This window comes from Lissotriton helveticus, chromosome 11 (assembly GCF_964261635.1).
Source record: "Lissotriton helveticus chromosome 11, aLisHel1.1, whole genome shotgun sequence".
NCBI lineage: Eukaryota > Metazoa > Chordata > Amphibia > Caudata > Salamandridae > Lissotriton > Lissotriton helveticus.
In genome coordinates this window covers 162,101,278-162,115,900 of record NC_136072.1, presented here as the reverse complement: position 1 = coordinate 162,115,900, position 14,623 = coordinate 162,101,278, and the positions used below count along the sequence as shown (strand labels likewise).

The 14,623-nt window shown below is 46.3% G+C and overlaps 1 protein-coding gene across 2 annotated transcripts in view; it reads right to left on the bottom strand.

The window, feature by feature from the left end:
- Positions 1–14,623, bottom strand: part of PRKCI (protein kinase C iota) — a 210,894-nt gene that overhangs the window by 140,831 nt on the left and 55,440 nt on the right. For both annotated transcript variants that reach the window (XR_013602403.1, XM_078666177.1), the window contains exons 4-6: positions 11,071–11,121; positions 10,396–10,481; positions 15–152 (exon numbers count right to left, since the gene is read on the bottom strand). Coding sequence is in view for 1 of the 2 variants with exons in the window: in XM_078666177.1 (XP_078522303.1) it covers positions 15–152; positions 10,396–10,481; positions 11,071–11,121 (275 nt within the window). In the remaining variant the exon portion in view is untranslated. The remainder of the gene's footprint in view (positions 1–14; positions 153–10,395; positions 10,482–11,070; positions 11,122–14,623) is intronic.

The window sequence follows — 14,623 nt, the reverse complement described above, 5'->3', positions numbered from 1 at the left end:
AAAGGGTCACTTACGTGCAATGTATGACGTCCACATTCTATAGTGACAAGCTTGTGACACTTTTTGTGAACAAGGAGCTTACAGTTGATACATTTATATCCTTGACGGCCCAGCCCCCAAATTCGGTCAGTGCAGATGGCGCAGTGCGCTCGCTGAAAGAGCAATACAAAACGGTAGAATTATGCAAACAAAATAAAAGTTTACTTGAACATTTTTTATACCATTGGAATATTGGCAGTTCCACTTAAAGTAATGCAGTGGCTGAGAGTTTACAATGGCTAACGTAAGCCTTCGGCCCCATCACTGACAGGGGTTATCCCTGTTCCAATTAGAACACACTTTTCTCAATATGTTTGATGTTTCAATAACATACCTCACAAGGCTAGAACACAGAAAATAGGACACCCACAAACAAATTATGGGCCACATGCAACAAAGAATGGAATTGCGATTCCTAAATAGCGATTTTAAGGGACTCGCTATTTAGGAATCACAATTCATTATGCATTTAGGAATCACAAAAAAAATTGTGATTCCTACAAATTCCTTAATAGCGACTCATAAATTGTGACTCGCTATTAAGGAATGCCTTTCCATTAATTCCTTTTGGCCTAGAGGTCCATAGGAATGAATAGGAAGCCACTCGCAATTTAAGAGTACCAAATAGGTACTCGCAAATTGCAAATGCTATTTGAAGGGACCTAGGGTGCCAAAAGACCACCCTGATGCACCCCCAAAATTGGCAAGTGTGCACATGTGGCACACACATGTATGCGCCACATGTCACTTAGAAAATGCACATTTTATGCATTTTTCCAAGAAATTACAAATTACCATCAACTTGAAGTTGATGGTAATTTGCAATTCCATATTGCAAAAACGCAATTTGTGAATGCATGATGCATCGCATTTAGGGAATCATAATTTGCGATTCCCTAACTGCATTCGCAATTAATTAAATTGCAAAAAATAGCGATTTCCTTAATTGCGGATGCCTTTGGGCTTGATGCATCGGAAATAGCATTTTACCGGTCGCAAATGGGTCAATTTGCAAAACGTGCCCGTCTGCGACCGGTAAAATTCTTGATGGATGTGCCCCACAGTCCTCTATTTTGGACCAATTTAGGTTGAGTGTTTGCATGTGTGATGACTGATCAGAATGGCTAGTTAACTTTGAATGTAAGGTCTGCAATTAACCTTAATATGGTTTTTGTTCATTATGTTTTGCAAGAAGGACAGACTAGTGCTTTTAGTGGTTATGTAAGCTGGAATGAACACAAAGTGAATGTGAAGTGATGGCAGCAAGAGCATTCTGCCTGGTGGCTGCATCATGCTCCCTTGTTTTGTCTGTTAACTTACCAAAATACTCTACTTTCTAGCCCCACCTTTCTACAGCACTCAGAGGCTTAGTAGCTAGCTATATACATATAACCATGAACATATTTCATAGAAAGCTGTGGGAACACTGGAGGGAAATGCCTCACAGCATGAGCCAGTTCTATTGAAAAACTGGTTCTCAGGAGGAGACCAATGGACCCAGCCAGCACTAAAAGGAAGAACTTGAGACTTTCCAAGATCTGATTAAATAGTATAGGGAAAGGCGCTCAGCTCAAGACTGCTGCACAGTGCCACACCACTCTGAAATGGGAAGAGGAGGGGAGGTAAACTGTGAAATGGATTCCAGTGGAAGCCATGCTTCCATCATGTTCCCGATAACATACTAAAGAGAGACTGAGCCTTGACAGCTGACCGATCAACATGGACTGTGGTAAGCCAAGAGTGGTAGAATGATTGAAAGAATGCTAGTTTGTCTAAGGCCGACTGAAAGTATTCTGTGAAACGCAGATATATTTTGTAGTCTATGAAATCAATTGTCTTACTATTCAATCATTGTGGTGCTTGTGCCAGATTGGCCTGTGTTTGGGACTTTGCCGCTGTGAGGTTACCTCTTCCTGTCGGTCATCAGATTTGCCATGGTTGGAAAGATATAAGCCCTATTACCACACACTACATGAAGCACAGTGGCCAATCCTTTATGCCAGTATTCAACATTACGAAACATCAGGGTTTTTGAAGTAAGAAATGTACTGAGGAGACACTAGTGTTGGCGATAATCGTACACTGTTATCACACAATCTACATAACTGACTAGCCATTGGAAAATGGTAAATCATTGTTTCTTCATTTTGTCAACAGCATTAGCTATTCAGGCAATACAAAGGAGGATTTTGTTTGTTAATATAAACAGTTAATACACACTTCAGAGCACCAACTTGTGGACTTTCTTACATGCATTTCAAAGAGCACTGGGCACTTTTTCACATTTACCATTTATTAATTTGTATAAAATTCAACCTACAATAAACTTAGATATTTCTATTGAGCTGCCGATGTAGCATTATATTACATGGCCAATACATTATCTAACAACACGTAGATGTAAATGAAATTAATTTGTTAGGGAACTGTGGTTTTAATTTATATGTGCATTTACCCAGGTTACTCTTGAATGGCTTAGGTAGTTCTTGTCAATCTTTACCCGTTCATTCAACAGTAGGCAGTATCCTTGCATCAACAAAACAAAAAAACAACTGCTGCTGCTCATGTCACTAATTCCCATTTTTGTCTTTCTGGCATCCTTTTACTCATTCAATACTATCTCTGTTTGAAGCATGTTGATATATGCATTACTGGTCCTTTTCCAACTACCGCTGCCGTCGATATGCTACATTGGTGCAATGCAGCTGCCAATATGTTGCGCTGTGCCCCACAACACAATAACCACACATCCCTGGTCATCAAACACATGAGTTTCTACATAAGCTAAAAACAAATATGCTACTCTTCTAATTACACTTCCTTCACTGTGAAGCTTCCTATACCTGTGTATAAACACTTCACAGCCCCCACACGGGGAAGTATCCACTATATAAATGCTACAATACTAACGCCTTATAGCCCGCCGTAGCGGCTATAGCGGCTATTAAAGGCCAGCTGCAGCGTTAAGGCCCGAGCCGAAGGGCTATAAGGCTATTAGAATATTCTGCCACTAGAGGGCAGAATGTTCTAACAAATAAAAACAAAGCCTTCAGGGAGCGCGAGGGGATTGAAATCCCCTCAGGCTCCCTCAAGCTTTTGTTCACACCAGAGCTGTGAACAAAGAAACATTGGAATGTTGGAGCTCCGGGATTATACCAGCCATTATAAGCCCGGAGCACTCCATTGTTTTCAATGGAGCTCCCAACATTCCAATGTTTTGTCAGTCATAAGCTTTTATTCGATATGCAAGATATCTTATAAGCACATATACAAAACAATCATTACAAAATGCAAAGAGACATAGCTTTAAGAAGTCAGCATAAGAACACATTTAAAAAAGATAAAAGGACATAGAGCGCCCATAAATAACTTAGCTAAAAAAGAATTAAACCGCTACTGACAATCTCTTACATCGAATAAGCCAGAACTGTTTTAAAAATTTAGCTATTCCGCACACAATGGGGGGGGAAGTGTCCGTGGTTAGGATGCGCAGGGCGACTAAGTGGCTGCGTGTACCCAAAGTTTGGAAGAGGGGTTTCAACCAGTACCTCCGGGGCCTGGCATAGTCCGGACATTCAAATAGTACATGCACAATGGACTCAACCCTGTTCGGGCAACATGCACAATTCGGAGAGGCACGGGCCACTGATGTCCAATTTGATACCACAGCTCCTAGCGGGAGGGATCCAACTCTAAATTTAAAATAAAGGGCTCGGTCAAAAGGGAGTGTGATCAGGTCCAGTTAGGGTTCAAAGGCCACAATATCTTTAGTTTGTAAAAAAGAGACAGTGGACTTGCAGTGCTTCGAGTTTGTGATTAGACGCTCCGCCGTCCATTTCCAAAAGAGCGCTTTAACAACTTCTTTTGGAGGGGCTGAGCGTGAAGACCAACAGTCCCCTAGACCAATCTTCTCCAGGAGCTTCTTGGTTTCACTCAGCCATCTGATCTTGGCCCAACCCCCCAGACTCATTATTTCCCCCAAACCCTCGGCGTACGATTTTAAATCCTCACCCCTCCAAATTCGTGTCCATAGTAGGAGAGGGCGAAGCTGAGCCTGGTCTTTGATGCTCTTACAGCCCGTGTCCAACAGCACTGGTACAGATGGCGTGCTCAGTGGAATGGAAATGATGGATTTTAGAAGTTTGGTCTCCGCTGCCGCTAGAGCATCCAATCGGCAGTGGCCCCACAGCTCAGCCCCATACAAGGCTGATGTCACTACTTTAGCCTTGTAGATGTCAATTACTGGGGAGAGCGAGCTCCTAGGTGAGGCCCAGAACTCCCTCACGAGTGCTCCTCCTACTCTTCTGTGGTTTAGGACCATTTTCTCAATGTGATTTGCCCAGGACATCCTGTCTGTAATCCGAATACCGAGGTAATCGAATTCGGCTACTTTCTCTAAGGCAACCGAATTGAGTGTAGGTGGACGGCCAAGTTTCCTGGGAGGATTTAGGACTAGGTATTTTGTTTTGTCCACGTTTATAATTAAGCCTTTAGCAGCGCAAAACTCCTGGAAACGCGTTAGCAATTTCTGCAGGCCTTGGGGGGTCTTGGAGATCAAAAGTGTGTCGTCCGCAAAAAGCAAGGTGGGGATGCGGACTCCCCCGAGACATGGGGCGTCAGCTGGTTCTTTTTGCAGATGTTTTACCACCCCATTCACATATAGTGAGAATAGGGTGGGCGCCAAGACGCATCCCTGTCTTACACCCCTTGACACTGGGATCCTCTCAGTGAGTTCTCCGTCTTTGCCCCAGCGGACCTGCGCAAAGGTGTGGTCATGAAGGCTAATGAGAAGGGACAAGATGTAAGGAGGTAGTCCCAACTCATTGAGTACCCTCCAAAGCTCTTCCCGGGGGACTAGGTCAAAGGCAGTCTTCAGGTCTATAAAGGCCAAATAAAGACTGCCCTTGCCCAGATCCACAACCTTCCACCCCAGGAGTGCCAACCTAAACACCTGCTCAATTGTCCCCATACCAGCCCGAAAACCTGCCTGAAAGTCCGATAAGATTTTGTTTTCCTCCACCCAATGTAAGATCCTTCCAAGGACAGCTTTACCAGCTATCTTTTGGGAGGAGTCTATCAGACTTATGGGGCGGTAGTTCCCCGGGGTTTCCCTACACCCTTTTTTGTAAATCGGGACCACCACCGCCCCTTTCCAGGATTCAGGCACTGCCCCTCCCATCATGATGTCATTTAAGAGAGCGGCAATGATCCTACCCCATTTTTCTGGGTAAGCCTTCATAAGATCCCCTGGGAGACCATCTGGGCCCGGTGCCTTACGAGGTGCCACCCATCCTATAACCCCCTCAATCTCTAAGGGAGTGAAGAAATCATATGCATGGGGTTCAATCGCTAATCTAAGCTCCCTCCCAACATTTAGTTCCCCATCTGGGGGGAGGTAAAGGGACCCGAAGTGTTTTACCCAGTGTTGCGGGGGGATATTGCAGGGTCTCACAGATGCATCTGGTTTGTTCCGTGTGCCTATGAGATTCCAAAAGGCCCTAGAATCCCTATCCTTACTAGCCTGAAGTAGGTCCTCCCAGAATTTGTCTTCCCACTCCTGCCTAGCAATCTTGAGGGATTTGTTATAGGCCTTCCTTGTTTCCTGTATCTCACTTCGGGATTTGCGTTTGACTGCCTCAACTAGCTTTGCCTTATGAAAACTACATGTTTGGGTGTACCAACCCTCAGCAGGTTTTCTAAATACTTTGTTACCCAAATTAATAGGATGAGGTGTAAACACACTTGATAAGGCTTCTACCAAGGAGACAAAAAGTCCACTCGCTCTACCCACCCCCTCTGAAGAGGTTCTAAGGTCTATTACCACTTGATTTAAGAGGGTCTGGATTTCCCCTACCTTTCCCTCAGAAAGAATCAGTTTTGCCCATTTTATTCGTCTTCCACAAGGGGAGACTTCGGACACATCCGGGGGTACAGCGAGCGGATAATTGTTATCCTTCCTTAAGGGGCGCCACCACTGGTCCATACTCAAGGAGAGTGAGTTATGATCACTCTCCGTCGTATGGGCCACCTGCATGTCCTTTACAAAAGACCATAGACACACATCTATTAGGATGTAATCCAACCTAGAGGTGTGTCCTGGCCTATTATACGTGTGAACACCCCCCCTATCTGAGATTGTCCTCCCGTTTGCTGCCCTTAGATTAAATTCCAGGCTCAGGGAGTATATCTGGAGCGCCACTTCTGTCCACCTTCTGATCGGTGGGATGTCCAAAACCGGAATCCCCAACCTAACATCATCCTCATCCTGGTCGGCGGAAACGTCCGAGCCCAAGGGCTCGAACGTACAATTCATGTCACCCGCCACCATTATACGCGTCTTATGAGGGGTATTTTTTAGCAAGGTCTCGAGGAGAGATATTACAGAAGACTTCCTCCCACCCTTGGTTCCCCGGGCATAGATGTTATAAATATTTAAAACAATTCTTCCCCTTGGATCTATTAGGGTAATGTTTTGTATGTCCGGGCAACCTGTGGGGAACTCCACTACTCTACAATCTAAAGAGGCTGCAACCCAAATAAGAAGGCCGCCCGAGGGTCGCCCTCTCCCTGATACCGAAACTTGTGCAGGGGAAAAATAGGAGGAAAAACCCACCCTATGAACCGGGACCATGCTCCATGTCTCTTGGAAGAGACACAGGGAGTGTTCATCAACACATGCAATGAATTCCGGTACATCCAGTTTTCTTGCGATCCCTGCGACATTCCAGCTGCAAACCTTAAAGACTAGGTCCGTCGCAGCTGAAGCGTCGCTAGGCGCAAGAATGCCCCTGTCAGTGGTCCTCCTCATGTATATCTGCGGTAAACCGGGTTCTTTGGGAATTGCCAGCGGAGCTGCTATCCCCCCTGCGCAATTTGCATGGGTGGGTGACACTCCCGATGGCTCCACTCTACTCTCAACTTCCAGTCAGTTAGGCCCTAATGGCCACAATTGGTTCTCCCTTGGGCCACCCGTGACCCCAGCCCAATTTTGTGCAGAAGCAGGGGAAGTTAAGCTTCCTCCAGTTAAGACAACACTTTGTCTAGGGTAAAAGTAAGAGAGATCCACTACTTTAACCCCTGGAGCTCCCATACTTATAATAGGGGTACAGATCGAGGGCACTACTCTTGGATCTTGGAAGTTTATAATTATACAATCCCCCTCCTGGGTCTTTTTCCCCTGGCCTACCCACCCCACTCTACGAACACCTAGAATAATACCGTCCACACCTGGCGGAATTGGCCTATTTGCCTTTAGCCAGTGGATGCACTTGTTCTTGAGTGATTGATGGTTTTCCAACTGGCCCTCTTTTAGAGGGGGCACATTAACCATGACAACAACAAAAGGTTGGCAGTCAGGTGGGAGGTTTACTGGGGGAATCCTCCGTACTAATTTTCTAGGGACCAGTAACGTAGTGGATGGGGCCATAGATTGAAGTGCAGGCCTAGGGACTTCCCCTATCACCGCCCCATTAACTTTCTTTCGTGCACCCAATTTTAGGGGACCTTCCATTTGACCACTGACTATCTGAGGCTGTTTTGATGGAAGAGGAGTTGGTTTATTTTTATCACGCTCCTGATGTTTAGGCAAACCCTTGTCTTTTGGGCCTGCTTTGGGACGGGGGGGGGGATTTAGGAGCTGGGATTGGTGGATTGATAGAAACAACTTTATATGGACCTAATGGGGATTTTGGATCTCTCTGGGATGGCAACTCGTTCCCCCTTATGTCCATATCCTTGTTTTCACTCATTCTAGCTAGCTGTTTAATTGTAGTTTTGAGTGAATGGAGCCCATCAAGAGTTGATTGTTCCAGTTTATCTATCCGATTCCCCAAACCCTTAACCTGTGCCACTAGAGGTTTCAAGAGGCTGTATATCTTCTCGAGGATATGATCGTCTGCTGCTGGTTCAGTAAGATTAGGAGTTTTAGCAGTACTATCGTCTGTGTGTAGCCCCTTGGAAGAGGTCAGAGGATCCCTTTCTATGTTAGCTTCGTTCGCTACGGACCTATCCCTTAAATTTCTCATCCCAAATCCAGGTGACTTTCTTGCTCTTTGATAGAGAGCAGCCTGTCTTACTAGCCTACCCTTTTTGCGTTTTCGTGATTTTTTACTTGGGGGCCTATATCCCTGGCTAATCTCAGGAGTTTGGGTGTTGGTGAGTACCCTAACTGGCTCCCCTACTGGTGTATCTAATGAGGAGGTAAGCGATTTTGATGAAAGAGTATCATTGGTGGCTTCGTGCGGGGAGTTTGGTGGTGAAGGTGAAGGCAACCTGCTAAGACCGCCATCTTCCTCGGCAACCATAGGTATATGTTCGACCAGGTTTTCCAGCCTATCTATATTTTGTTCTATACCAGCCAGCAGGGGGTGGTCTATGGAGACGCTAGGCCCACTAGATGGGGATACAGGTTGTGGCCGGACATTTACCGGTGTATGCGGCTGGGCAGCAACCTCCAAGGATAGACGTCTTACAGGGAGATATACCTCTGATAGACGCCGCTCTGACATAGCGATCTCCTTGTCAATCACCGCCGCCACCCTGGTAATAAAGCGGTCCATAGTTCCTATAACAGGGCTAGGGACATTTAACCCCCTTCCACCTTCACTCCTGATGGGCTTTCCAGAGCGGGTAGACATAATGCGGGGAACAGGACGTGGACTCCACTAGGCAGATGTACTCACTGATAGTAGAGAGAAAAGGGACGTGGCCCAGCCCAGCCTCTGTCAGCCCCTGACGGCCACAGACGGCCACAGACGGCCCGCCCTTTGCCCGGGCTTCGCCCGGCGTCCCGCCTGCGTCCCGCAGAGCGTGCTTTCCCCTGGTATTATAGGAAGGGCGGCGAGGGGCGGGGCACGCAGGGGGGCGCAGACCAGATGTCACGAGGTCAGCAGGGACTCCTGGGATAGTGAGTCCCTGCCGCGCTACCCCTGCAGCCTCCACAGGTGTTTACCCGGCTCACAGCTCCTCCGGGAATCAGGCTTGGAAGGTCAGCGTTGGTGGGTCCTCCCACGAAGCGGCTCCCGCGCAGCGGGAGCGGCGAGCAGTGCAGGCACAAACGGGACAGGTGAGAAAACAAGCTCCCGCGGCGTGTCCGAATTCCTAATACAGGGTCACAGTGTGTTGAAGCTCCCAGTTCCTTTTTACCGGTTGCCGGCGGGGGCGGGGCACGCAGGGGGGCGCAGACCAGATGTCACGAGGTCAGCAGGGACTCCTGGGATAGTGAGTCCCTGCCGCGCTACCCCTGCAGCCTCCACAGGTGTTTACCCGGCTCACAGCTCCTCCGGGAATCAGGCTTGGAAGGTCAGCGTTGGTGGGTCCTCCCACGAAGCGGCTCCCGCGCAGCGGGAGCGGCGAGCAGTACAGGCACAAACGGGACAGGTGAGAAAACAAGCTCCCGCGGCGTGTCCGAATTCCTAATACAGGGCCAATGTTTTGATATAGCCTTATAGCCCCTGCCGTAGAGGCCTATACCGGCTATTAAAGGCCCTCTCCAGCGTTAAAGGCCCCGAGCCGTAGGCCTTTAACAAGGGAGAGGGACTTTAATAGCGGTATAGCCCATCTACGAAGGGCTATAAGGCTATTAGAACATTCTGTCACTAGAGGACAGAATGTTCTAACAAAAAAAACAAAGCCTTTTGGGAGCGTGAGGGGATTGGAACCCCCTCAGGCTCCCTGAAGCTTTTGTTCACAGCCAGAGCTGTGAACAAAGAAACATTGGAATGTTGGAGCTCCGGGCTTATACCAGCCATTATAAGTCCGGAGCACTCCATTGTTTTCAATGGAGCTCCCAACATTCCAATGTTCTAATATAGCCTTATAGCCCGCCGTAGAGGGCTATACGGGCTATTAAAGGCCCTCTCCAGCGTTAAAGGCCCGAGCCGAAGGCGAGGGACTTTAACGAAACAGCGGGACTTTAATAGCCGGTATAGCCCTGCTACGAAGGGCTATAAGGCTATTAGAACATTCTGCCACTAGAGGGCAGAATGTTCTAACAAATTAAACAAAGGGTTCTCGAAGCTCGAGGGGATATAAATCCCCTCGAACTTCGAGAAGCCTTTGTAGAACATTGGAATGTTGCTCTGCGGGCCTTTACCGGCCCGTAGAAGCAGGGAGCACTCCATTGTCTGCAATGGAGCTCCCAACATTCCAATGTTCTAATATAAGTTATATAAACAGAAAAGAGGTCTTAATTTGCGATCACAGTAGTAACAGAACCTATGCTGTGTACGAAAGTACTATGGAGGGGAGCTCCTTTTAAAAAAAAACTAAAATACAACTTATAGAGAGGTCAGAAGAGTAAAACAGTTTCCATGATAGTCCTAAATCACATTTAAGAAACTGATCAGCCAAACTTACCCTATTAAATCTTTTGGCCTGGAAAGTGTGTCCATTCGCACAGTAAAGCTTTCTCCATCTCCGCGCACCTCGCCTATAAATGGACTCTAAAAAGATAAAAAACTGCATGCATCAGTCACAGAAAGGTGAGAACATTTTCTGAAGAGAATGCTTTTCAATACACAAATTATAATACTAAAACAATGAACTGGCGATTTACAGCCTAGCAGGAGTTCTGCTAGACACCCACTCCCACCTAACCCATTACCTTAAGGAGAGTGTCAGCTTCTTTCCTGTCAAGGATCTTCTAGATACAAACTGTGCAATTTTGTTATTAAACGCAGATTTGCATCTTCTAAATTGCTACTGAATACCACTAATAGTTCTGGGGAAGGCATCCTAACCAACACGAAACATTTCATAACGATATGCGAAGGAGAAATCCCTAAATAAATCTGATGAGTGTTCTATTTTTTGTACCACTGGAGAATACATTAAGTGCATAAAATGGGTTTTCCTTTTCAATTTGATAGCGATGAGATGTTAATGGATTATGGTCAAAAGATAACATCTTCAATGAATGTAGGTAATTAACAATGGAAAACACGATAACAAAAGGATAAATCAATTAATCATTTGTCACTTTCTACGGTATGTATTGTTGAAAATAATCTATTACAGCGAAGTAATGCTTACTATCTTCTCCGGGACACGGCATACCAGGCCTTTCAGGCACACAGGAGAACACTGCAAATAGAAAAACAAAGACGGTATCAGCTCTGAAATCATCAAAAAGCCATAGACTTAAAAGCACTTGCTCTGCAAGAAACCAACAAGAATGACTTTCCGTAACCTTCAATATTTTATGTATTAATCTTCAATCACTTTACTGTGGATCAAAAACCCAATACAATAAAAATGTAATTACATAACTTTCTTAAAAACAAAATAAAGTACCTCGTAAAAAAAAAAAAAAAATCTAGCTTTTCTGTGCGTACGGGGTTTATTCAGCCTTGGGCCTCAGAGCAGAAAGCTTTCATCAAGTGCTTTAAGGCTCTACTTAGAAATCAGTATCAGTCAATATGACAACATCCCACACCTCCATTTACCTGGCACCTATTTTTAACCTGTTAAATAAACTAATTTCAACCGCACCCAAAATAGTTGACTTAACAGTAGTGTAGAAAGAAGAGAACATTAGTGTCTCAACGATGCCTTGCTTCTGCACGCATTTAATTTCTTTCAATGGCTTTTTATTTGTCACACGCCCAGAGTGCCTGTCTACTGGGATTCCCCTGAAGCACAATGTCACAGGTGGAAGGGGGGGTAACCTAGGATTATTAGTTACTCCCATTCCAATTTCTGCTCAAAATAAAGGATTGCCTGAAATTGTGAGTCTTCATTTTCTGTACAAACATTAGATTTCACGCCCCTGAAGACAGTTTTCTTTTGTTACCTGGACTGCAGAATCGCGAACTCAGGAGAAGCTGAACTATACCAAGGTTCTTTAAGGACAGCCAAAAGGTAAATGTGCCCGTTCATGCCGAATGACGGAAACTGGAATTTTATTGCTGTTTGCGTCACACTTTTTGCCCCTTTAGAATCACTAGATGCTGGTTTTCAACTCACAGTGCACCTCAGTGCCAGTACTCTTTACCCTAAAACAATTAGTCTAGCTGTAACCCAACTGGCATGGACTTTAGCTCCCCTCTACGCCTCTAGTAAATGGTACCCTTGGTACTTAGAGAATGTGTACTAAAGAGCGTCCCTAAATGCTGCAGCATGTTTTATGCCACCCTAAGAGACTCCATACAAATTGCATGCAGGATGCCATTGCAGACCGAGTGCCATGGTGCAAACCATGAGTCAAAACACGACATGGCACACTCACTGTGTGCCATGCCAAAGTAACCTCATGTAATATATGTAAGTCACCCTTACAGCAGGCCTTGTATCCTTAAGGCAGAGTGCTTATATTACATGCGAGGACATACCTTCATGAGCAGATCTGCCCCTGTAGTGGAGAAGCGTGGCTCAGTGGTTAGAGGCGGCAGACCCGGAAGCTGAGATCGGCCGTGGACCAGGGTTCGATTCCCCGCCTCGGCGGGTCTCGGGCTCAAAATTCCACGGACTCGACAATTCTCGCTCCGGTGCCTACTCGACTCACGGGGTCACACTCTGCGACTCTGGGCAATAGCTTGCTTAATCTCCACTACGGCCCCTCGCGGTGGGATGCCTGGCTTTCACCTTGTGGATACCCTGCCGGGGTATCTCACAGGGGAATACCAGGACGGGTTCCCTAAGCAAGCGCCTTGATACCTTCGGGTGATACGTGCGCTATATAAGTCGCAATACATTTACATTTACATTTACTGTCTAGTCCAATTACTAGGTGGTACAAGTGAACAGGGAAGCCATCTTAAATTTATGTACTGGTCATTACGAGTTCCCCAGCTACATGATGGCTTCACTGAAAATACTGGTGTTTGGTATCAAACAACTTGTCTTAATAACTCTGTGCTGATGCCAGAACTAGATTTAATATGACATACACCCAGAGGGCACTTTGAAGGTGCCCCCTGAAACCTTACTAGTCTTCTAGTGTGCTGGCTGCTGGATCCTTCCAGCCTGCACCCACACAACGCATTTCTGACCCCCTGCAGTTGAGAGCCCACGCTCTCCGGAACAATGCCTGCTCTGGCAGGAGGTGTTATCACCTCCTCCACCGACCGCAATGTCTGATTCACTGTACTGCTTACCACCGGGTCCACTGATGCAGGAGCTGCCCAGGAGGTGGTCACCGTGCTCCTGGAGGTCAGATCTGTCTCCCTACCAAGTTTTAAAACGCTAAGATCCCAGGAGCCGCCCTGCACCAATACCTGGGGTGCCGGACCCCCTGCAGTAATCAAAGCTTGTTTGAAGCCCAATCCAGTCTCCAATACCGCAAAAACCGACCAGCTGATAAGGGATGACAACATAGCAGAGGCCAGCACAGGGAGTGCCCCAGCTGTCCTATTTTGTCCAACTCTGCAGGCCTTAGCGAGACCTGCGGCTGCGAGTGCCCCCTTTTGTACCACTACAACACACAGGAACAGCTGAACAAAACTTTCTGCACCCAAGCGCCCCAGCCTGGATTCACGAACACAGACAGTGCTCCCCTGCTCCCAACACCCTCAAAAACAGAAACACCCATTGGGAGCTCCCGGACTTATCCCCAAGTCCCCCTCTGCAGCCTGTTTCTAGGTACCCCACCTTGTCAATGAAGTAGCGTGCAAGGCTACCAAGCCATCCAGCACCTCTGCACCCGAACACTCCAGGGCAGGTAAACTTGAACTGCTATTGGCTCTTGTGACCTTGACCCCCTAGCACCTAAGTCCAAGGGGGACCTACGAAATAGGATTGCAAGTACTTGTATGCAGTATGTGTTACTTCTCCATATATTTGTTATTTTTTTTTAAACTTATTTTTATTGGCATTTCTTATATTACATTTCAATACAAAAGCATTGAATAAATCTACAGACAGCATCCTCCTATTAAATCAACATATTCCTACAAACTATACCGTCTCAGGAGAGCTCTGGTCAATGGCTCACATGTTTATCACCGTACTACATTTCAATAATCAGGTGGATGGCATCCTAAAAATCGCAATATACAATGACAAGGTCTAGTATTAAATGTACATTTCGTCTGAGTCTTTCACATGGGTGGTCGGTAGTGTTGCATTAGGGTATGTCAAAATAACTCGCCACCAATAAGTTTACTTATTTAAAAAAAAAAAAAAAGGAAAAAAAAAACTTCTGTAACAAACTCAAACTTGAGCAGTGGAATGGTATGAATTAGAAAGCAGCTATTCGTATCTGGGGGCATCTGAGCTTAAAGGTAGAGGGTCCACCAGGGCGTAGATGTTACTTCTCCATAGAAAAGCATTTTCGCATAAAGGCGCATCCGTGTGACATTTCTGCATAACTGAAAAAATATATAACTCAAAAAGTACGGAGGGGAGGAGCTTCGCGCGATTCCAAGATGGACGCGTGAGCTAAGGGCTCCCGATACCCCTTCCGCCTCCCGCGACTATCCTGTGCAAGATCCTGATTTTGACGATGGGTGCTCTTTATTGAAGCCCTGCTGATGCCAGCGTTCTTTTCAGAAATCGATTTGGCCGTCGGATACTGGACCTGCTGCGCTTTGAACTTTGAGGCCTATATCGTATGCCAGCCGGGGGCTTGAGTCCCCGAGGTACCCAG